This window comes from Perognathus longimembris, chromosome 2 (genome assembly GCF_023159225.1).
Source record: "Perognathus longimembris pacificus isolate PPM17 chromosome 2, ASM2315922v1, whole genome shotgun sequence".
In the NCBI taxonomy this organism is placed as follows: domain Eukaryota; kingdom Metazoa; phylum Chordata; class Mammalia; order Rodentia; family Heteromyidae; genus Perognathus; species Perognathus longimembris.
The window spans coordinates 101,063,275-101,088,470 of record NC_063162.1 but is presented as its reverse complement, the minus strand read 5'-3'; the positions used below and the strand labels follow the sequence as shown (position 1 = coordinate 101,088,470).

At 41.7% G+C, this 25,196-nt stretch overlaps 1 protein-coding gene across 1 annotated transcript in view; it reads left to right on the top strand.

Annotated features, from left to right (window-relative positions):
* Positions 1 to 25,196, top strand: part of Slc26a4 (solute carrier family 26 member 4) — a 49,058-nt gene that overhangs the window by 5,175 nt on the left and 18,687 nt on the right. Inside the window, exons 4-10 of the mRNA XM_048339798.1 lie at positions 5,769 to 5,879; positions 8,793 to 8,977; positions 9,549 to 9,713; positions 15,851 to 16,003; positions 16,108 to 16,190; positions 20,182 to 20,329; positions 22,228 to 22,341. Coding sequence (XP_048195755.1) covers positions 5,769 to 5,879; positions 8,793 to 8,977; positions 9,549 to 9,713; positions 15,851 to 16,003; positions 16,108 to 16,190; positions 20,182 to 20,329; positions 22,228 to 22,341 — 959 coding nt within the window. The remainder of the gene's footprint in view (positions 1 to 5,768; positions 5,880 to 8,792; positions 8,978 to 9,548; positions 9,714 to 15,850; positions 16,004 to 16,107; positions 16,191 to 20,181; positions 20,330 to 22,227; positions 22,342 to 25,196) is intronic.

Below are 25,196 nucleotides of genomic sequence, written 5' to 3'. Positions count from 1 at the left end.
GCAGGAAAGTCCATGAGACTCTTATCTCTAATAAGCTACTCAGAAAAGCCAGAAGTGATGCTATGGCTGAAGTAGTAGAGCACTAGCCTTGAGCACAGAGAGGCTCAGGGACAGAGCCCACGCCCTGAGTTCAAGCCCCAGTACCTGCAAGAAGGAGGAGGAAGAGGAGGAGGAGAAGGAGGAGGAGGAGGAGGAGGAGGAGGAGGAGGAGGAGGAGGAGGAGGAGGAGGAGGAGGAGGAAGAGGAGGAGGAGGAGGAGGAGGAGGAGGAAGAGGAGGAGGAGGAGGAGGAGGAGGAGGAAGAGGAGGAGGAGGAGGAGGAGGAGGAGGAGGAGGAGGGAGGGGGAGGAGGAGGGAGGGGGAGGAGGAGGGAGGGGAGGAGGAGGGGGGAGGAGGAGGGGGGAGGAGGAGGAGGAGAGAAGAGAAAAGAAAAGAAAAGAGAGAGAGAGAGAGAGAGATCTCCAAGGTCTGAAATGTATTTTGCAGTGAGAATCACCAATATGTACTGATGCATACCAACAAAATCTGCAGACTAAGGTATTGTTTCCTTTTGTACATAGTAGATTTGAAATCCATCCAAAGCATCTAATTGGATATGCCAAACCAAGTTAGAGCTACTACAAGTGTGAAGAAAAGCCCCACATTACAGGTGATCATTTAAGAGTGGAAGCCAGGCACACATCTATAATCCGATGGAATAGGGAAGCTGAGGCAAGTAGAAACATACGTTCTATGCCACCTTAAGCTGTATAGAAAGACCATGTCTCAAGAATTTAAGGGCGGCTGGAGTACTAGTGGCTCATTCCTGTTACCCTAGCTACTCAGGAGGCTGATGTCTGAGGATTGTAATTTGAAGCTAGTACAGGCAGGAAAATGCCCGAGACTCATCTCCAATTAACTAGCAAAAAGCCAGAAGTGAAGCTGTGGCTCAAGTGGTAGAATACCTGCCTTGAGTGAAAAAGCTAATGGATATCACCCAGCCCTGAGTTTAAGTTCCAGTATTGGCACACATGCACACACACACAAACACACACACACAAACAAGGACTGAGTTATAGTTCAGTGGTAAAACACTTGCCCAGCAGGTACAAGGACTTGGATTCGATGTCCAGCAAATAAATAAATATAATTAAGTAAGGGAGTAAAAATGCCTGCAATCACCTAGGAATAAAGGGTAGATAAGGGAAAAAAGAGAAGAGCTTGTCATACTTAGAGGCCAAGAAGATGAGGATGGGCAAAAAAAGAGCCTCAGAAGTTTGGACTTGGGAAATTAGAGGGAAAAAAAACTCTGAGAGGGGCTGGGGATATAGCCTAGTGGCAAGAGTGCCTGCCTCGGATACACGAGGCCCTAGGTTCGATTCCCCAGCACCACATATACAGAAAACGGCCAGAAGCGGCGCTGTGGCTCAAGTGGCGGAGTGCTAGCCTTGAGCAGGAAGAAGCCAGGGACAGTGCTCAGGCCCTGAGTCCAAGGCCCAGGACTGGCCAAAAAAAACAAAAACAAAAACAAAAAAACTCTGAGAAATGTATGATCAGAGGAATAAGGGACTGGAAGCTAACAGAAGGGAAAGAAGAAAGGAAGAAAATTGGAAAAAAAAAAGCAGGAAGGAGGGAAAAAGAGAGGAAGGGAGAGAGAAAAAGGGGAAGAAGGGAAAAGAGAGGAAAGAGGAGAGAGAGAGAAAGGCGGTGGGGGGCGGGCGGGGGCCAACAGAGTAGGGAATGGTGAGGACTGCTTTAAAGAAGTTTTCCCCCCGAGTTGAAGAGAGGTAAAGGGCAAAGGTAGAGTAAAGGACTAGTTTTTCTTTTTCCATTTCCTGGAATTCACTTTGATATATATTTTTTCTTTTGACACAGGAGCTAGTAGAACATATTTGAGAACTGATAGGAATAACCTAGTAGAAGGAAGAGATCTGTGATCTAAGAGGTAGAGAAGAAAGTACTAGAAGCCAACACATGAAAAGGGGTGCATGGGTTTGGGGCTGAAGAGGGAGGAATTATTCCTTATGGACAAGGAAATGACCTCCATTTTCAGGGGGAAGATAGCAGCCCAAGGCCTGCAGGTGCAGTGAGGTTTGGAATTTTGATGAAAAGCACCCTGGCAGCATCTCTTATGAATTCCTTATTTTCAATGAAGTGTAAGTTATTCCTCTTAATTTGGAATCTGGTGGGAGGGGGAAGGGCAGTTTGAGGACAGTAGAAGAAGAAAGACACCTTCCTGGGAGGTGTTCACCAGGCAGTTCTGGGTATGCCTCACTGGCACAGGTGACCACAAGAAAACAGCTTGGTCCCAAGTGCGATGCCTCCAGTCCCGCTTGTCTTCTTGCTTCTCGATTGTAAGAAAAAGCGCATGTTTAGGTTCAACAGGACTGGATGCCAGGTAGAAAGGAGAAGGTGCGCGACATTTTAGAGTGTGCAGATGAGAACAGGAGGGTGCCAACTGGGAAAGAGTGGATTAGATTCGAAGTCCTAGGAGTATATAGAAGTGTGGAAGCAGTGACCACACAGTGGGGCAGTGGGTAGCCTTGAAGCCTGGAGGCCACAGATATGAGGTGGGGGGTTAAGGGATATGACCAGTTGTCTTGCTGTGATTCCCCTTGGGGGTGGGCATTGGCTGGGTGCCCAGGAGCGGCGGGAAATTCATCAGAGATGATAGGCTCACATCCCTCAGAAGCCAGGAAGTTGCCCAGGATAATGAGGTCTTTTTGACTTTTATTATTAAGTGGCAAAAGATCTATGTGATCCTTGTATCACTTATCTGTACTCATGGCTATGGGCTTTGTATCTTTAACATTTATTTGCTTCTCTGCTAAGCAGTGCCAGTGAGTCTATCATGAACGTGCCTTAGACTCAGTTCGTGCTAAGGGCCCATCTTCCTGTGTCCTACTTGATGTAAAGCCTTGTCTTTTGGAGGTTTCTCAGTATTTGTGTTATCAATATATGCCACCATTGTATCCATCATTGGTACAACACAGAGATTCCCTATTTAAGCCAGTGGTTTAGGTTTCTTTACAAGCTATAGTTTCAAAATTGCTGTGCCAATACAGATAATGACATAGTACACTTGATACCAGTTGTCCCTAAATACTCTGAAGAAACTGAAAAAGTCCTTGCTTTCCAGGCATATGAGGAATTGCAGGAGGGACAGGAAGGAAACAACAAAATACAACTAAACAGCAACAACTGAAAACCAACAAAGCAACAAAGCTGCAGAACCCAGTTCAGGGAACTGGAAGTTTTACCAGGACTTGGAAAGTCACCATAGGAAACAGGCTGGCTTTTTTTTTTTTGGCCAGTCCTGGGTTTGGACTCAGGGCCTGAGCACTGTCCCTGGCTTCTTTTTGCTCAAAGCTAGCACTCTGCCACTTGAGCCACAGCGACACTTCTGGCCATTTTCTGTATATGTGGTGCTGGGGAATTGAACCCAGGGCCTCATGTATACGAGGCAAGCACTCTTGCCACTAGGCCATATCCCCAGCCCCCAGGCTGGCTTTTATTCCTGCTCCTTCATTTTGTCTTTCCTTTGTGAACCACTCTTCTATTCTACTCTATGTTCCTCAAGCTACCAATCATAATAATTTCTTGTTGTAATTTGCATATTAAAATAATTGCATCAGTAATAATCTGGTATGCAAATTGTATAAGGGCAAAGACTTCAATGGTACCTGGCACAGGGTAGTTAGACACTTAATCAGTAGTTACTAAAGCCAAGCACCAGCGGGCTCACGCCTGTAATCCTAGCTACTCAGAAGGCTGAGATCTGAGGATCAAAGCCAGCCAAGGCATGAAAGTCTGTGCTACTCTTATCTCCACTTAACTACCAAAAAGACAGAAGTGGTGCTGTGGCTCAAATGGCAAAGCACTAGCCTTGAGAAAACAACACGAAAAAAAACCTCAGGGATAGCACCTAAGCTCTGAATTCAAGCACCACAAACAGCACAAAAAAAGAAAAACAAATGTTGTTGAGTGAGTGAACACTCATTAGAGAAAACTGGAAAATACATACAAGGAACATGAAGACAATATGTTCTGAACAAACAAAATGTCTCCTTTTGATCCTGTCATATAGATAACTCTTTCATAGCTTAGTAAATAGCCAACTAGACACATAAATGTATGTCTATATAAAGGTTATACAATGTCTGGAACAAAAACACCAAATTAAGGTGGAGAAGGAGACAGATTGTGGTTGAGTAAAAAGATTCAGGTTTCAACTGTACTGGCAATAAGTGATTTCCTGAAGGAATAAGGCTTTTTTTTTTCTTTTGGTGCTTGTACATGACCTTGTACATGCTAGGCAAGCTCTGTACTACAGAGTTACATTCCTGACCGTAAAATTTCTTCCTGACACTAGATTGTGATACATGGGTATTTACTATATTATTCATTGTCTTTTTGTGTATCTGAATTACTACATATTATATTAAAAACCTGAAAAAGATTTTTTAAACCTAGGGAGATCAGACTATTGTATGAAAATATTTCTAGATTTAAAATGTGTACAACATGCATGTTTATTTTTAATAAAAGTATGAGTATGCATACTTATTAATTTTTAATCTTTGTTTTCACTCACTTAAAATTAGTTTACATTTCTCCATGTCAGTATATTACATCACTTAGATTTCAGAGAATTATACCCACTCTAAACAAAATAAACATGACATCACAGAATTACAATATAGTAAGCTGAACACTTCCCTACTGAGGGGCATTCATTCTGTAGGTAATTTTGAGTACCTGTGGGTCAAGTCATTTAGATTGTTATAACTTCTTCATATGAAAGAATCCTTTATTAATGTATTAGAATCAAAGGGTTAGGTTTTTCTTTCAGTATGTGTATTAGAACTAGGGAAAGGAAAGGGAATACCAAACTCAAGAGACAAAGAATAAAAAGACAAATGATTCCATAAGCAATACTTACAAAACCATTTGGTGTAAACCAACTGTACAATTCATGGGGGGAGGGGAAGAAAGGGTGAAAGGGAGGGGGGAAATGAGGGAGTAGGTAACAAGTTGAACAAGAAATGTACTCACTGCCTTACATATGAAATTGTAACCTCTCTGTACTTCACTTTGACAATAAAGGGAAAAAAATCTAAAAAAAAAAAAAAGAATGAAGTGTGGGGAGATAGTATGGAATAATGTGTGCAGACTACGTAAGTATTTAAGCAAACAAATACCTTCTTTCAACATAGCAACAGTGGTGTAATGTTAATTTCTCTATAGCCTGACACTCATGGGTCTAAGGCTGCTGGCACAGCCTGCTGGCAGAAGTATCTCCCTTACCAGGGTAGCCTGGTGCTTAGCCTACTGTGCTTGGGATACTGCTAAACACAAATGCCACATTTTCCCCACTTGCTTTGCATTTAACTACTGTTAAATACTGTTTCCCAAGTAGAAAGGAGAAAAAGATAGTTGAGCTCAAACAAATGGTGCACGTGTAAAACTGGTGACATCCTTTGGGCTGAATTAACCAAGTTTCTAGTCAATAACTGACTTAATTGTTCTCCCCAACAATCTGATTGGTTGATGCCTGAATTAACTGATCAGTGGAGCCAGTTGGTTTGAGCAGATGACCCCTGTAGAAGCAATGACTGGCCCAGCTGGTAAAATCATATTCTACCCCAGCATAGCCATAGTCTATTTGCAGAATAAGAACATGGATGTTGGGTCCATAAACAAGGTATCTATGAAAAAGCTTTTCTTAGTGCAGTATAAATATTACTACAATGTTTGTTTGTGAATTTACCATTTTCATTATGCTTTTAGGGATGGCATATGCTCTACTAGCTGCGGTTCCTGTTGGATATGGCCTCTATTCTGCTTTTTTTCCTATCCTGACTTACTTTATTTTTGGAACATCAAGGCACATCTCCGTTGGTAATTATAAGCATGCTTTCAGTTATATTTTCTCATATCTAAAATGTTTCACATTTAGCCTGGGGCCGATGGCTCAAGCTTGTAATACTAGCTACTCAGGAGACTGAGATCTGAGGATTGTGGTTCAAAGCCAGCTGGGACATGAAAGTTCATGAGATTCTTATCTTCAATTCATGCCCCTCCACCCTCCAAAAACAAGCTGGGAAGTGGAGCTGTGGCTCAAGTGGAAGGACACTAACCTTGAGTGAAAAAGCTCAGGGACAGCACCCAGGCCCTGAGTTCAGGCCCCAGAACTGCGCGTCTCCCTACCCCCCCCCCCAGTTTTACATTTAAATGTGCACCAAACTGCTGTATCTTTGCTGATTTTCCCAGAAATCAGCCTTTTGCACTTTGTCTACTTTTCCTACTCAATGCCATTGCTTAGGTTTATATATAATTTCTTTTTTTTTTTCATGATAAAATGAAAGACTGAAAATTAAAGCCTACCTTTAGAGCTTAGCATTTTTTTTTGGTGGGGGGGGGGCTATTCCTGGGGCTTGAACTCATTGCCTGAGCACTGTCCCTAGCTTCTTCTTCTTCTTCTTCTTCTTCTTCTTTTTTTTTCTCAAGGCTAGCACTCTGCCACTTGATCCACAGCACCACTTCTGGCCTTTTCTATATATGTGGTGCTGAAGAATCAAACCCAGGGCTTCATGTATATAAGGCAAGCACTCTATCACTAGGCCATATTCCCAGCCCAAGCTTTGATTTTTTTTTTTTTTTTTTGGCCAGTCCTGGGCCTTGGACTCAGGGCCTGAGCACTGTCCCTGGCTTCTTCCCGCTCAAGGCTAGCACTCTGCCACTTGAGCCACAGCGCCGCTTCTGGCCGTTTTCTGTATATGTGGTGCTGGGGAATCGAACCTAGGGCCTCGTGTATCCGAGGCAGGCACTCTTGCCACTAGGCTATATCCCCAGCCCTGATTTTTTTTTTAATGTAATAAATTTGACTTTATGTTTAGAAGTCTTCTCATGAAGGAGGGTGAATATGGTCAAAATACTTAATGTATACATACAAAAATGGAGTAATGGTTGAGAGTGGTCTTGGGAGGGGAAGAGAGATTGCTGAAGAGCTGTCTGATCAGGGTACAGGGTACACTGTATGCATACATGGATATGTGAAATGAAATTCCCTTGTGCAACTAATTGATGTCAATAAAATGTTTTAAAAATCACTTTAAACCCCAAAATATAAAATGACAGGGAAACATTTTTACAAGATCTTTGAAGCCATTTATTTTGCTAGAGTAACCTTACATTCATTACATTATGTTCATCAAATATATTTTCATCATTTTATTAAAGAGTGTCGGGCTGGGGATATGGCCTAGTGGCGAGAGAGCTTGCCTCATATACATGAGGCCCTGGGTTCGATTCCCCAGCACCACATACACAGAAAACGGCCAGAAGTGGCACTGTGGCTCAAGTGGTAGAGTGCTAGCCTTGAGCAAAAAGGAAGCCAGGGACAGTGCTCAGGCCCTGAGTCCAAGGCCCAGGACTGGCCAAAAAAAAAAAAAAAAAGAGTGTCCTCATTTGAGGTCACTAGTATTTTGCCAAAACAATTTAGAAACCAAGCTTGGCATGGTTCATTGTAGGTTTTCCTGCCATTCCTAAAATTTTAATTCACCTTTTCTAGAATGTTGTAGGACATGAATATTTTAATTCTATTTTGTGCTACCCTCAAATTTTAAATAGAGATAATTTTCTCTTATACCCAGCTGCTAGCCAGCCATATCTGCCTGATGATTGTATGGAAACAAATGACAACTAGGTACCTACCTCCTGTCCTCATGCAGTGCAGTTCCCAGCCCACCTGTCCTTAGCGCTATTTCTTCCAGTTCATAGCTCACTGCTTCATCTGGAGGTGGAGGTCAGAAGGAAGTTGTTGACTGAAAGAACTTCCTTACCTTAGAGTATCAATTAGTATCCAACATTTCACTAGACAATGAACATAGAATTTGATTTTTCCCATTGGTGTTCTTACATTTAGACATTATGGTTTACTGGGCTTCATATTAAGGCTTCCCAACCATAAAGCTTTTCATTATCAAAGGATAGGATCATCATCATCATTATCTTCATCATCACCATCATCGGTAAAAATATATGCAGTGATAGCAGCAGTTGCTGGAATAAATCAGGACCTTTTCAAAATAGGCATTTATTTGATAAATACACAATTCTTGTTTTTGTCTTGCAAAGATAAAAAGGAAAACTATCTATGCCCTTGATTTGGTCCTGTGATATTCAGTGGTACTTAGATTCAGAGATAGAAATGTTAGATATTAGATAATTTAGAAGATGAAATTATATACAAAAAAATTAGAGGAAGCAAATGGCCAATTTATACATTGCCTCTTCCAGGAAGCCTCTCCTGACAATTCTAATGCCCACTTCCCACATACATAGGAGGATTTCACACAGAATAGGTTGGACCCTTCTGATGTATTCACAAAGCATCCTGAATCCTGTATTATAATCACACACCCTCTCATCTCACAAGACCACTTCTGGGTCCTGAATGCCTCAGGACTTTTGCTTTTCAAGTTCATTTGTGAACAAAATATATTTTCCACCGAGCACGGGTGACTCATGTCTATAATCCTTGCTACTCAGAAGGCTGAGATCTTAGAACCACAGTTTGAAGGCAACCCAGGCAGGAAAGTCTGTGAGACTCTTTATCTCCACTAAGCTACCAAAAAAATCTAGATGTAGAATTGTGGCTCAAGTGGTACAGCACTAGCTTTGAGCAAAAGAAGCTCAGGGATAGGGCCCAGGCCTTTATTTCACACTTTTCTAATCCTGCAGGCATGTTGAGAGTTCTAAATATTGTGATGAATGATTGGTTCATTGACAGTCTTTTTTTCTTTCCCCCAGGACCTTTCCCTGTGGTCAGTTTAATGGTGGGCTCTGTGGTTCTGAGTATGGCCCCTGATGAGCACTTTCATGTGCAGAGCAGCAATGGAAGTGTATTGAACAGTACTGTGTTGGACACTGCAGCCAGAGATGCAGAAAGAGTACTGATTGCTAGCACCCTTACTCTTCTGGTTGGGATCATACAGGTAACAGACTGACATAAAAAAATAGGCAGGTATAGCTAGGTGCCAGTGGCTTACAGCTGTAATCCTAGCTACTCAGGAGAATCCTGAGATCTGAGGATCACAGCTTGAAGCCAGCCTGGGAAAGAGAGTTCATGAAACTTATCTCCAGTTAACATCCCAATTCCCCCCACCCCACCCCACCTCCACACACACACAAAAAGCTTTAAGTGGAGCTGTGGCTTATGTGGTTGAGCGCTGGCCTTGAGCACAAAATATCAGGGACAGCACTCAGGCCCTGAGTTCAAGCCTGAAAGTCACAGAAAAAAGCAACATGCTCTTTGCTTATTTTAGAATGCAGGCAGAACTATTTTAAAGGATAAAGCATACATTGACTTAGAGTTTTAAAGTGGGGGAGGGGAGGGGAAACACAGTCCATGAAGAAATTCAGGTTTCTTTTTTCTAAGAGTTTTTGTGCCTCTGGCAGGCTACTGTTTTAACTAGTCTTAAGCTAAATTTGTTTCCATTTCGGCAGTTGGTTTTCATCATAGGCAAATAGTTTTCTTTCTTTTTTTACTTGCTCTTCTTCTCCTAGTTGATATTTGGAGGTCTGCAGATCGGATTCATAGTGAGGTATTTGGCAGATCCTTTGGTTGGAGGATTCACAACAGCTGCTGCTTTCCAAGTGCTGGTCTCGCAACTGAAGATTGTGCTCAACGTTTCAACCAAAAACTATAACGGTGTCCTCTCCATTATCTATGTAAGTACTGCTTGTGCACAGGAAATGGGTCTCTTTCTTTACCCTTTAACTTGCGCCTGGGGAATTGATGCTTCACTATGCAGATCTGGGGAGCTACTGAAAACATTCTTCTCCCAAAGGAGCTCAAGAATCAGGAATAACATAAAGAAGGCAGATTGGACAAATCTTTGTTCTCAGCTGCTTCTCATGTTTCCAGAAAGGTTACTTCCATTCAAAATTCATTGATAGAAACAAAGTGGTCAGATGAAGTAGAGGCAGGTCTGAGATGCACTGAATTTGCATTCTAGTCTCAGGGTTGCTTCTGACACGCTAAATGATCTTTGACACATCTTGCCATTTAATCACTAAAAGTTAAAGCTTAGAACTGGATTCAAGTCTGACCCTATTTCTTATTAGTCATGTGAGCAAATCAGCATACCTCAGTTTCCTTCATGCAGAGGAGTATAAATAGTATCAAATAAAGACAATTGAGGAGCATTTGGTCTAGAGACTGGCATGTAGCACGTCATAAAATGCTCATTAGTTTGAAAGTCAAGCATGGTGAGGTGTGCCCACTTCTACATTTGGGAGGCTGGCGCAGGAAGATCATGAGTTCAAGGCCAGCTTGGGCTATAGAGTGAGACTTTGTCTAGATTATAACAGCAAGAAGAAACTTATCATTCTCAAATTCTTCTTTTTCTTTTCTTTAAAATGAAATGATTGGAGACATATCTCTGGAGTCCTTTCTAATTATGAGAGTCCGTAAAATGCAGAAGGTAAATGTCCCAGTGACTATAAATGAAAATGCACATTAGATCCAGAGATGATTCAACAACAAAGAGATGCAAAAGAAGGCTATAGATTACTCTAATTAGATTTGAAGACATTCTTGGATCTAAATGTATGTTCTATATAAAGCATGTGGCTGAGACTTGGAGAAGGGTGATAATAAGTAACATGATGTCATTGTAGCTTGGAGAAATAATGCTGTGCAAAAAATAATGTGCCAACATCTCCCTACCAGAGACTATACCTACTAATCAACACTAGCCTAGCCTGTTTTGGATTCAACATGATTTTGGCCATTCTTGCTACTTTTCCCTGATAAAATTATCATTTCTTTTTAAGGCCTTCAGATTTCCTTATTTTAACAAGCTCTGCCATTTTTCTATCCTCTGACATACCTTGCTTTCACAGTCTCCATCAACAATTCATTTTTAACTCATTTCCTTCATTTCACCTGCTTAGTAAATATTGACTCAATATCCAGTAAATGCACCCATTACTGTTCACCCCTAGACAAGACTACTGACTCGAGACCAATGGGCCTACCTTAGCAAATGTGCTCACTTTCTTCTACCCACATTGCTAGGCCAACACAAACTCAGCTCACAGGAAGTTAAGGCTAACACTTGACCTTGGTAAAACAGAGCAAAAATAGCTTTTATTGTTGTTGGTGGTAGTATTTGAACTCAGGACCTTATAGTTGGTGGATAAGCACTCTACCACTTAAACCAGGCTCCCAGCCTTTTAACTTTTAAATTATTTTTCAGATAGGATCTAGGATAGGGTGGGGGAATGATACTGGTCTCAGACAGCAGTCCTTTGATCTATAGACTACTGTATAGCTGGGATTACAATGTGTATCAGCACACCAAGTAGGTTTGTTTGTTCATTTAAGTAGTGGGGTTTGAACTGGGATCCTAATATTTGCTAAGGAGGCACTCTTACTATATTTAAAACTAGGATCTTGCTTCATGGTGGGGTGTGTGCCTGGGTACAATCCACTGATTGTAAACTTCCTAGTAGTTAGGGTAATGGGCACATCATTTAGCATAGCTCTTTGTTGAGAAAGAGTCTCAAAACTTTATTTTGCCTGGACCAGCCTTGAACTATGATCCTAACAATCTTAGCTTCACAAGTAGTTAGGGTTACAGATGAGAGCCACCGGTACCCAGCCACACTTGGCTTATTGTTTGGGGTAGGAGATTTGTTAAAATTTTGCCCAGGCTGACTTCCAATCTCACCTCTTGAGTACTTGGGGATTATAGGTGTGAGCTACCACACCTAGCCTGAATGTTATTTTTTATTTTTGCTGATCCTGGGGCATGAACTCAGGGCCTGGGCTCTGTCTCTGAGCTCTTATCCTTAAGCCTGGCACTCTACCACTTGAGCCACAGCTCCACTTCTGGCTTTTTGAGTGGTTAATTGGAGATAAGAGCCTCAATGACTTTCCTGCTTCATTTGGCTTTGAACTGCCATCCTCGGATGTTAGCATCCTAAGTAGCTAGGATTACAGGAGTAAGCCAGCAGAATTCGATTCTTACTATTTTCTTAAAGAAAAGTTTTAGACTCATGGGAAAAACTGAGTGTAAAGTATAGAATTTCCCAAAACTCTTTTCCCTACCCCAGTTTTCCCCACCAATAGCATCCGAATGGTTACTAAAACTGGTATATCTATTGTCATAGAATTTCACAAGAGGGCTGGGAATGTAGCCTAGTGACAAGAGTGCTTGTCTCGTATATATGAAGCCCTGGGTTCGATTCCTTAGCACCATATATATAGAAAATGGCCAGAAGTGGTGCTGTGGCTCAAGTAGGGACAGTGCTCAGGCCCTGAGTTTAAGGCCCAGGACTGGCAAAAAAACAAACAAACAACAAAAAAAAAGGAATTTCACAAGAAATCAATTTCTCACAGGCCAGCCAATTTGCATGAATGTATTTCAATTAGTCCTGTTTGATAAATATAAGATCTGTATTCTGAAAAGAAAGAATGTGCAAATCTGGGAATTATTGCATACAGGTTGAAAGAGTCACAGTTTTGTTTGTGGCATTATAGTTATAATTGTTTATGAAGGAATTCAATGAATCAGAGTAGTGATGGATTCTTCCAAGAAAGGTTTGTAAGACTGTGATAAAATACTTTGCCTGAAATGTGGTAGTTAATTTGTTGCAACATTATTTACAACTTGCAACAGCATTTTTGTTATTAGGTTGTAGTTTGGTTTATCCCACTTCCAAAAGACACTAACAACTGAAAATATCAGATACAAAGAATGGGAAGTAGCAGGAAAACTTCATTTCACACATGCTCCAGAGCACTGGGGGTTGGGGGTTGGCAATGATTTAGTAACTTAGCAATTAATACCATCCTTGCAGCTAGTGAAAGGTATAAGATCCCATGAGCCTGTTGTTTATTTTTTGGGGGTACTGAGGTTTGAACTCAGGGCCTCACACTTACTAGGCAGGTGCTCTACCACTTGAGCCAGTCTAATCTTGAGTGCTTGTTTACCATTAATTGCTTTCAATAGTTCATCCTGAAAGACCAGGGAGACCTTGCCTGCTCACTAAATGGTGCTACTTAGTCTACTTTTTGCCCTAATGTGACAAAAGACAACTGAAACATCCTGCCCAAAGGTGAAGGTTTTTGAAGCCAGTTTAGCTCAGTTACATTTGTTCCTGTGAATTTACTTAGACAGGTGAAATTTACATCATTATAGTAAAGAAGTAACACTTTAAAGGGCAGTCTATCTACTTAAAAATCTGCAGCAGGAAATGCCAGAGAGGTGATTATGAAGGGTTTTTTTCTATTCATGAAAATAGGAACTAAAATAAACCCAGCTCCAAAAGTCAGCCCCTAAATTTTCTCACAACATTGGACATCATTTTTTCCCTATGGTTTCATATATTCAAGTAATGCTGGGTAGACATAATAATCTAAATGAAATGGTCCTCAAAGTTTCTAGCCATAGTAGAAATTATAGCAAAATAGCCATAACTAAAAGCTCATTATTATGATTTAAATATGTTTAGAATACTAGGCTAAAATATAGAATCATGATTATCCATATTACAGTATTTTAGTGAAAACTATATTTGAATTTTTATGGAATGCACTTTTAGACTCTCATTCCCATATCTTTTAGAATAATTTACAACACTTATTTATGTGGCTGAGATTTATTTCAACATACATTAAATTCCTGTTGTATAGATTTTCATAAGAAATCCTGAATGGTTACTCAGTATACAAGCAACTAATCCATATAACTCATACATTACGCTTGATGCAATTATGTAATAAAGTGACTTTGGTTTTTGCAGCTTACATTCCTGTCTATAACACACCTAAAGACTAAATGACTTTCAGGGACTTATTAAGACTTAATGATTTAATGAGAATCCTGCAGTGCTTTTTGTAAGATGAAAATGTTTTTGTGATTGGGATAATTAGAACAAATGCTTTCAGGTTTGAATGTTTCCATCTTGCGTTGGAAAGCAAGCCTGTATTACATAGGCAATTAGTGAACACAGTACACCTAGCTCATGAATAAAAGAAGGTCCTTGTTAGAAATCTGACTGTGTGAAGAACCAGATAGCAACAAGAACTTTCAAGCCCCCGAGGTCAGTGATTAGATGCTCTGGGTTTTGTTGCTGTGTCTGCTGTGGTACTTTTCCCATTTTTGTTTTCACTTGCTTCATGTTGCTGTCAGTGTAATGTTCAGAGACTCTGGAAAGCACACAAAGTTGACTTGTTAGTATTGGGTTTAAAGGAAGAGCAAACATGTGGTCTGGGAAGAAGCTTAAGAGGCCCCTTCTGGGTAAATGCCTGCGGAACCGTTGGTCATGTACTCAGCCTGCAGAGCACACCCTCCACTCCCGATTTCTTAAACTCTTCCAGACTCTTGAGGCTGGCCACAAGATGACTACTGCATTACTTAATGTCCATTTTACAATTGCTACCAGACTCGACTTATAATTATTTTAAAGGTTTTACTTTCTGTCAAAATAAATAAGGTATATGTTCAAACTATTAAGATGTTCCATCCCTTTAGCTCACATAAAAACATAACTATAAAAACACTCAAAGAAAAGTAACCACTTGGGAGATGAGCTGTCTCAGACAAGTGGGTATGACTTACACAGGAGAGGAGTTGGTGTAACAAAGATGCTAGTGTTCTCCCTTGATTCTCCCTCACTAATTCCCTTGAAGAACACTTTTGATTCCCAAGAAACCTCATGTTTACAAAACAAAATTAGTTTTCCTTGTGCTGGCTTCTTTGCTCACTTGGAAAGAATTTCTTTCAGTTAGAGCTTAGTTTGAAATAAGTATCAAAGTATTTTCTAGTAATGTACTCTTGGCTTATATATCAACCCAATAACTTTGCTTTGCTTTACCTAAAGAGTGGAGCAGTGCTGAGCGCTGGTGGTTTACACCTGTAATACTGGCTACTCAGGAGACTGAGATCTGCGATCAGGGTTCAAAGCTAGCCTGGGCAAGAAAATCCCTGAGACTCTTATCTCAAATTAACTACCAAAAAACCAGAAGTGGTGATGTGGCTCAAGTGGTAGAGTACTAGCCTTGAGCTGAAGAGCTCAAGGACAGTGCCCAGGCTCAGAGTTCACGTCTCAGGATGGAAGGGGGGATTGGCAAGGGGGTGGGGAGAAGAGTGGATCAGTATTACTTGCATCTAGGTATGTTGTTTTATTTATTTATTTTTGTAATTGCCAATGTCATTCAGATTTAGGGAAGACTATTGAAGTGCTGGCTATTGAGATTGAAAAAGTAACTGGGACTTTTTGCTTTCTCAAACTTTAGTCTGAGTAGCACTCTGTCCACATGGAAAAAAAAAAAAACCAGGCCACTTAATAGTACCCAGAAAACCACTTTAGGATTTTTTTAATAGGATTAAAAAAAACACTCTTCTGCTGGGAATATGGCCTAGTGGTAGAGTGCTTGCCTTGTATACATGAAGCCCTGTGTTCGATTCCTCAGCACCACATATATAGAAAAAGCCAGAAGTGGTGCTGTGGCTCAAGTGGTAGAGTGCTAGCCTTGAGCAAAAAGAAGCCAGGGACAGTGCTCAGGCCCTGAGTTCAGGCTCCACGACTGGCAAAAAAGAAAGAAAGGAAGGAAGGAAGGAAGGAAGGAAGGAAGGAAGGAAGGAAGGAAGGGGCAGTATACAATGACTTTTTTTTCTTTGAAAAGTTCTTCATTTTTATTATTACAGAGAAGCAAATTTAAGAACATAAAAATCACCTTCAGTTTTCTAGTTCAGTTTTCTAGTGGTATAGATTGCAGAGACTGGATGTTGTTAATGGACCCCAGGTTAGTTGCCATATTTTCACGGTTTTTGTGTCATGATTTCTCTTTACAGACTCTAATTGAGATTTTCCAAAATCTTGGTGACACCAACCTTGCTGATTTCATTGCTGGGCTCCTCACCATCATCATCTGCATGGCTGTAAAGGAATTAAATGATCGATATAAACACAGAATCCCAGTTCCTATCCCTATAGAAGTAATTGTGGTAAGTGGAAAGTATTTCACATTCACAGGCTTGGCAAGCAAGGAATTATGAAAACCAGTGGGGCTTGTTTTTCTTTTTGTTTCCCATCTTTTATTTTATTTCAGACCATAATTGCCACTGCCATTTCATATGGAGCCAACTTGGAGAAAAATTACAATGCTGGCATTGTGAAGTCCATCCCAAGGGGGTGAGTATGGCGTTCTCTCAGATAATGCTCACAGAGCAAGCTAGTACTTTCTATTGAAATGAAGCCTTTATTACAAGTCTCACTTTACTGGTGCTCCTCCAATAGTTCCATGTGCCTGTGATCTTGAAGAAACACCCATTTCTGCAAAGCATCAAATAGTACATATGCAGATCAAGTTCAAGCCATTTGTTTAAAAGCATTTTCCTTAAATGGGCTAGAATGGGCTAGAATGGGCTAGAATGTCACATGAGATTCTTGGTTTAAACTCGTATGTATAATTACAACGGAATGGAAACTCAATTGTAATTAGTAGCATTGCTTGCACGTTAGCAGTTGCCTTAAAGAACCAGGGCTATCTGACCTAAATTCTCTACCACTCAGTTTAGTCAATTAGTGATCATGTTATTTGCATCTATAGATAAGTTGCATTATCTTCAAGGGGAGTTCGTTATATATTTGGTAGTTGGTGAATTAGACCTAGGTTCTAAGCTAGGCATAGTGGCTCATACCTGGAATCCCAGCTAGTTGGAAGGTAATGATCAGGATGATCTCAGTTCAAGGCCAGCCTGGGCAAAAAGTTAGTGAGAGGGGCTGGGAACATGGCCTAGTGGCAAGAGCGCTTGCCTCGTATACATGAAGCCCTGGGTTCGGTTCCCCAGTACCACATATATAGAAAACAGCCAGAAGGGGTACTGTGGCTCAAGTGGTAGAGTGCTATCCTTGAGCAAAGAGAAGCCAGGGACAGTGCTCAGGCCCCTGAGCTCAAGACCCAGGACTGGAGAAAAAACAAAACAAAACACAAAAAAAGTGAGACTCCCTCTCCTCCAATCACAATCAATAAGCTGTCTGTGCTGGTGTTTACTTATGGTCTCAGCTACTCTGGAGACCATATAGGTAGGAGGATTGGGATCTCAGACTGGCCCCAGGTGAAAGTGTGAGACCCTTCCTGGAAAAATAACTAAAGCAAAATGATTTCTAGATGTGTGGCTCAAGTGGGAGAACAGGTACTGAGCAAGTGTCAGGCCCTGACTTCAAACATCAGCACAAATTGACAAACAAAAAAGCCCCAAGATTCCCCAAGGTTTCTCCTCATCTTTGTTACCTAGTTGTGTGTTGCTAGAAAATTCCTTTTTATGACTAGGGTGGTTACAAAAGCCAAAGCCTCACCTGAATCATATAAAATGCCAGCGAGAGCTTTTACAAAATTCACAGAGTGAACTGGGTGTGGTGGCACACACCTAAAGTCCCAACTGTTGAAAGGTGGAGGCAGAAAGATTATTAGTGGAGCTCAATCCAGGGAAAGTTAGCAAGACCTTATCTCAAATAAGACTACAAACCAAAAGGGCTGGGGGTGTGGCTCACGTCACAAAGCACCTGTGAGAGGCCCTGTCTTCAATTCCTAGTCCCACCAAGGAAAATAAAATATGCACAGAATAGACAGTGACTTCATACAATGATTTTTATCACAGAAACCCAGATGTTTATTATACATGTAACATTAACTTTTAACACTGATGACTAGAATTGCCTGTTAATCAGTAGGTGGCTATGTCCTTCCCCTATACCTAATGCATTTGATCTTTGTTTTCTGGATGGTAACAAAAACTCCTCAGGCTACCTGAGAACATTCCTGATGCTTCTTCCACAAAAAAGAAAGAGAGAGAGAGACAGAGACAGAGACAGAGAAAGACACAGAGAGAGAATCCTGCCACCTTTTTGACTGATTAAATATCTTACACTTTCTCTTCTAATAATAATAACAGTTACTATTATTATTATTATGTGGTGCCAGTCCTGGGGCTTGATCTCCGGGCATGGGCATTGCCTTTGAGCTTTTACTCAAAATTAGTGCTCTATCACTGAGGCCACAGCTCTACTTCTGGCTCTTTGGTTGTTAACTATAGATAAGAGTCTCATGGACTTCCCTGCCTGGGCTGGCTTTGAACTGAGAGATCCACTGGTGTCTTACACTCATATCAATTTTAAAAAAATATTTAAAAATAATGACAGCTGGACAGTGGCTAATATCTGTCATTCTCACTACCTAGAAGGCTGAGATCTGAGAATCTAGGTTCAAAGTCGGCCCAGTTAAGAAAGTTTGGAGACTCTTAAAAAAACAGAAATAGACATGTGGCTCAAGTGATAGAACACCAGCCTTGAGGAAAAAAGCTAAGGGACAATACCAAGGCTCTAAGTTCAGGCCACAGTAGTGGAATACACACACACACAAAATGACAGTTAGGTACATGAATTTCATTTACATATCACCCATCAGGGTCTTTCTCAAATGTATCTTTTTGCAAGAATCACAAGAGATCCATTTAAACAGTCATGCCCACTGAGTCTGGCTTTTCAGAGGAGGAGCCTAGAGAATTAGTGTTTTTCAAAAGAGCCTCAGGTGATTCTTTTGATCAGGTAAATTTGGGAATATCTAATCAGAAAATCAACATTTTGGCAATGAATTCTAAAAGTGGAAAGAATTTAATGGTAAAAGATACAAGGTGGCTACTTGTTGGCCCATTTGCCAAACATTCATGGCCAACCTAAAGTAAAAGACAGTTAGGTTATGTGTTTCATGCCTAGTTCAATTGTAGGTTCATTTGTCCTTCAGGACCCTTTCCTCCCTGTCCTTATCTTTCATCTGCTCCCTCCCCTATGGGCGTATGGAAATGTTCCTTCATGATCAGGTTAGGCAGGGTTGGCTGGGGCCAAATAGGTCCTCCAACTGCGCAAACATTCAACACATTGGCAAGAGTTATGTCAGGTGCTGGAGGAAATCTTTCTCAGAGGTCATTGCAAGATGTCCAGTTAGGATCTCATTTCGCTTAGGGCAAATAACTGACACTATTATGGTCCAGGAAGACAGTACAAATGGCAGCAGGAGTATAGCAGGTTTGAGTCCTCCCAGCGTAGACTGAGCACCTATTATGTGTCCAGACACGAATTATTATAATACTTAATTGACTTCAGGAGGAGTGCAGAGTCCCCAGTTGGCAGCTGAGCAAACAGAATTGGTAGACTCCAATACCATGCCAAACTTACAGACTGATCAGACATCCTTTGTTTTCCATTCTTTGGTTCTTTCACTTTATTTACCATCACTATTAAGGATCAGGAACTATTTGGAGAAATACAAAGCCAGGTGGGCAGGGGGCATTAGTAAAGCTAAGCTAGTAAAGCAAAGAAGCTCTTTAGGACTAGGAGGTTATCATGATAAACCCCAGTTACCTGAAATAAAGGTAATATCTTTTCTTTACTCCCTCCTCTCTTTCTCTCCCCTTTCCCCTCCTCTCCCTTTCCCTTCTCTACCTTTTCAGTAGTGGGGTTTAAATTCAGTGTTTGCTAGGCAGACTATGGCTAAGCTATGCCCCCAGCCCTGTGATTTGTCTTACCCTGTCAATCTGTCACAGCTAGAATATCTTTCTATATGACATTTCGAACCTTTCTGTATTTCTATATGTTCAAAGACCTCTAAAGTGCAATTGTATAGGGAGAAATGTTATGTGTAAAGTGGCAGGGATGGAGTTATATGGTATTAAAGAATCAGTAACAACACTTCTATTCATGGCAGAGGGATAGAAGAGACTTTCTAATAGGGAAACAAAGAAATCAGCCAGGAAGCTAATGCTGACTTCTGATTTAAAAGTGTGAAAATAGGGGCTGGGAATATGGTCTAGTGGCAAGAGTGCTTGCCTCATCATATACATGAAGCCCTAGGTTCGATTCCCCAGCACCACATATGTAGAAAATGGCCAGAAGTGGCGCTGTGGCTCAAGTGGCAGAGTGCTAGCCTTGAGCAAAAAGAACCCAGGGACAGTGCTCAGGCCCTGAGTTCAAGCCCAGGACTGGCAAAAAAAAAAAGTGTGAAAGTAGATGTTTCTATTTATGCCTTCAGCCTCCTGGGCCATGTCCTTTCATGCGATGAGTGGATATAGCCTTTGGTAAGGTGAAGAAAAACTGTCGATCACTTCAGCATTTTTCACTTCCTTAGGTTTTTGCCTCCGGTGCTCCCGCCTGTGAGCTTGTTTTCAGACATGTTGACGGCATCCTTTTCCATCGCCGTGGTGGCTTACGCTATTGCTGTGTCTGTCGGGAAAGTGTACGCCACCAAGCATGACTACACTATTGACGGAAACCAGGTGTGTGCCCGTTTTTGCTGGACTAATTTTATAGAGCTACAAACAAGGGAAGAGGTAAATGGGAACCATTTCTGATATAGCTAAGAAAGAGTTGGTTTCTTCCACTGGTTCTTATTGGGTTGCTTTCCCCTCTCAGGCTTGCTAATTAGAAATCCTTTTAAAGTATACATGCTACATCACTTTGCTTTTTAAGAAATAGATGAAGTAATCCTAATTTTATTTTATCTTTTTAGTAATCCTCATTTTAAAAGAGCTAGTCATGTATGTCATAACCAATATTTCAAGCCAATTTTTATATCAGATTAAGAGTTGTTCACCTAGCTTGGTATCTGGAAATTTCTCTTCCTTCTTCCCTCCCTCCCTCCTCCCTCCCTCCCTCCCTCCCTCCCTCCCTCCCTCCCTCCTTTCCTTCCTTCCTTCCTTCCGTTTTTTTGTGCCAGTACTGGGGCTTGAACTCAGGATCTGAGAACTGTCCTTTTTCTTTTTCTTTTTTTTTTTTTAAACGGAATTTTATTTTTTATTTTTATTTATTTTGCCAGTCCTGGGCTTTGAACTCAAGACCTGAGCACCATCCCTGGCTTCTTTTTGCTCAAAGCTAAGCACTCTGCCACTTGAGCCACAGTGCCACTTCTGGCCATTCTCTGTATATGTGGTGCTGGGGAATCAAACCCATGGCTTCATGTATACAAGGCAAGCGATCTTGCCACTAGGCCATATTCCCAGCCCTCCTTTAGCTTTTTCATTCAGAACTGGCTCTCTACCACTTAAACCACAGCTCCACTTCTGCACTTCTGGATTTTCTGTTTTTGTTTTTTTTATTTCTTCCTCCCTTCCTTTCCTTCTTTCTTTCTTCTTCTCTCTCCCTCCCCCTCCCTCCCTCCCTCTCTCCCTCCCCCCCTCACTCTCTCTCTCTCCTGATTAGAGATAAGAGTCTCATGGACTTAACTGCCCAGGCTGGTTTTGAACTATGGTCCTCAGATCTCAGCATCTCAAGAAGCGAAGATAAGTCACAATCCACAAGCACCTGGCTTGACAATTGGTTTTCTAAAGACAGATGTACTATGATTTTTTTAAAAGGGAAAATAAATATCATACATAAAGATTGTGATCACTTTACATTGATGCAGTTCGCTGTGCAATTAATATATACAGGACAATTATGATTGGCATAGATTCAGTGCCAACTGAGCTGGCTTTACCCTGCTTACGATCTGTGCATAGTAGGGCAATTACAGCATAATAATAGATCTGCCAGTTATAATATGCTTTATTGCAACTACCCAACCACAGAAATACTGTGACAGATATAACAGTGAGAAAAAATAACATTTGAATACAGGATCTTGTCATTTCTTGTCATGTTTAAAATTAACTGACAGTAGTAGGGCCTCTCTTAAGGTCTATAGTGTCCAAAACTTCTCTGCCATAGATTTCTAAATACGTGAGAGAGAGAGAGAGAGAGAGAGAGAGAGAGAGAGACAAGACAGACAGAGACAGACAGAGACAGACAGAGAGAGACAGAGAGAGACAGAGACAGAGGAGAGTCTACTTGGGCTTGAATTGAGGGCCTAGGTTCTATATGTCAGATTTTTTTTACTTTGTGCTCTGCCACTTGAGCCACAGTTCCACTTCTGGCTCTTTGCTAGTTAATTGGAGATTAGAGAGTCTCATGGCCTTTCTTGTCTGGGCCGGCTTCCAACCACAATCCTCAGATCTCAGTCTCCTGAGGAGCTAGGATTGTGGACTGACATGCATCACTGGAGCTCAGTTTCTAAATACTTGTAATGCTTTTTAAAGGGAGAGTTTGGAATATTCTTTAACGTACTTCCTTAAACACCCCTCAAGGGTCTGGAGAAGATTCTGCCTGCTGCCTTGTTGTCATCTCCTCTCTCCCATAGGAATTTATTGCCTTTGGGATCAGCAACGTCTTCTCAGGATTCTTCTCTTGTTTCGTGGCCACCACAGCGCTGTCCCGCACGGCGGTCCAGGAGAGCACTGGGGGAAAGACGCAGGTAGGGAACCACCACCCAATGACACTCATCTCAGGGAATAGAGCAGGGAGCAACAGCTCAGGAGACTGCCCCTGGTGGACAGGACAATTAGCCTTTCAGTGGAGAGGGACTATTTCCTCAGGTGAGCCAGCTTGGGGCATAGTCATCTCTTTGCCTCACCCTCATCAAAAACCTCTTAAAAAGCAACACTTGTGCTTTCCCAAGCCAGTAATTCCCAAGTTTCTCAGTGTTAGAGCTCACCTGAGGAGAATCTCACTTACCTGCTTACCGTGTGCAGCCAGGCCAACGCAGCGTCCTAGGTAATGAGCAATGCAGTGGGGCCCATTGCTTAGCTGAGGGGAGGGAGGCCAGAGGCAAAGCCCTTCACAGCTTTGTGAACTATTACATTCTTAGGAAAGTAAAAAGCACTTTTTACATTTCCCTTGTCAGGGCCAGGAACTTCCTCCAGATGCCTTTGGTCCCACAGAATGACAATTTGGTAGCCAAGAGTATTTTGGCACTTCTTCCTGAGGAAGATTTTTGGTTTTGCCTTTTAAAAGTGATTTGGGGTTGTTGCTTTCACAAAGTGACCAGAAAACAAATTCCAAGTCAGTCTCTGGGTCATCCCTTAGTCAGAAAACTCGGGAGTTGCTCAGCAGCCTTCTTGTCCAGCGAGACACAGAACCAAGTGTGCCAAACTAGGAACACTGTGTTTCTGTTAGGCCTTCAAATAGTAGTAGTAGTAGTAGTAGTGAGCATTATTTAGATTGAGGCAATAAAGAAGAGCAACCCCAAACTAGTGTAATACATGCAGAATCTTTAAGATTATTTAAGGTTTATTAAAGGTGTGTGTGTGTGTGTGTGTGTGTGTGTGTGTGTGTGTGTGTGTGTGTATTTGGGTGCATGCAGGCCTATCCTGGAACTTACACTGAGAGCTTGGGTACAGTCTCTGAGATTTTCTGAGCCACAGCTCTACTTCCGGATTTTTGGTGGTTAATTGGAGATGAGTCTCACAGAATTTCCTGCCAAGGTTGGCTTCCAACTGCAATCCTCAAATCTCAGTCTACTAAGGAGTAGCTAGGATTATAAATGTGAGCCACCAGTACCCAACTAGTGTTTGTTTGTTTGTTTGTTTTGCTGGTTTGTTCTTGCCAGGCGGGCACACTACCATTTGAGCAATGCCCCCCCAGGTCCTTTTGCTTTAGTTATTTTTTAAATAAGGTCTCACAAATAGTTATTTCTTAAATAAAGTCTCACAAACAGTATTTCTGAAATAAGGACTGGGGGATGATTTAGACCACAATCTCCAATTCATGTTTCTCAGGCCTTGAAACTGTGACCCTCTGATCTTTACTTCCTATCTCTGCCTCTTGAGTAGATGAGATTACAGGAATGAGCCACTATGCCCAACTTCTAAAGGATTTTATTTATTACACATTATTATTGGCTGAGAAAACAAATGACTGCAGCACTGACTGTCCAGGAAGAACTACAGCTGTTGCCACAGTATGCATGATGTTCCTGTCCTATTTACAATAGCTTCTTCCAATGTGGTGGCTCCTTTGAGAAAAAGATTTAATTTAATTCTCTGAATTGTTCTTAACTTTCAAAAATTGTTTTGGAAACCTATCAGGTTTTGAAGGAGCAGGTAAAAGAACTCAGCCTCCTGCCAGGCACTGGTGGCTCACTCTTGGAATTCTAGCCACTCAGGAGGCTGAGATCTGAGGATTGCTGTTCAAAACTAGCTCTGGCAAGAAAGTTCCTGAGACTCTTCTCTCCAATTAACCACCAGAAAACCAGAGGTAGCACGGTGGCACAAAGTGGTAGAGTGCTAACCTTGAGCAAAAAGAGCTCAAGGACACGCACCCAGGCCCTGAGTTTTCAAGCCCAACAACTGGTGGCGGGGCGGGGGTTGGGGGGGTGGGGAGACAGGGAGGAGGGAGCAGCCTCAGCCAGGAACCATAACAAAAGGTCTGATGCCAAGGCAAACAGTCAGGGTCAGAGTCATTTCAGAGCTGCCCATTTTATGGCACAGCTGTCATCAGCAAGACGATTGCTATTTGCTTTGGAGATGAAGCATTCACAAGCTCTCCAGGGCATACGATCCTGAGTAGGTGCAGACAAATCCCTTGCCCTGATGCTACTGGTAGAATCAAATGGAGACCTGAGCTGGCAGCCCCAAGAAAAAAATGTTCATGTAAAGTGACCTTCTTGGAAGAGGGATTGGGGATAATGGTGTTTTGGTAAGCTAATAGCCTCTGCCACACACTGGCAGGTATTATATTTAGGGATGAAGGATGCCAGGATTTCAGTACTGAAGAAGGAAACAAGTGCAGAAGTGGCTTGATACTTAATTACTGAAATGTATACTAAGTTCTAGGGTTAAGAGTCCAAGTTCCTGGACTGGAATCCAAGGACCTGTGACCAAATAAACTGGCAGGTCTCCTCTTAGGCTGGTTTGCTCACAAGCATAACTTCAGTTTTACTATCTCTGAAATGGGAATAATAAGGGTACTCATCTTACAGTGGCATTGTGAGAATTAAATTGAGAAAGGATTGTAATATCGATAAACTGACTATGCCATTCCTTGAGATAAGAATTGTATCTTGGTATTGATGACACATCATTGTGCCAGGCACATAAGAAACACTTGGCATATATTTGCTGAAGGAATGCATAGAAGAGTGAGTGTTGGTAAAGAGCAAGTGCTCTCAGCAAGCATATCAATAGATCATAAAAGGGGCTGGGGATATAGCCTAGTGGCAAGAGTGCCTGCCTCGGATACATGAGGCCCTAGGTTCGATTCCCCAGCACCACATATACAGAAAACGGCCAGAAGCGGCGCTGTTGCTCAAGTGGCGGAGTGCTAGCCTTG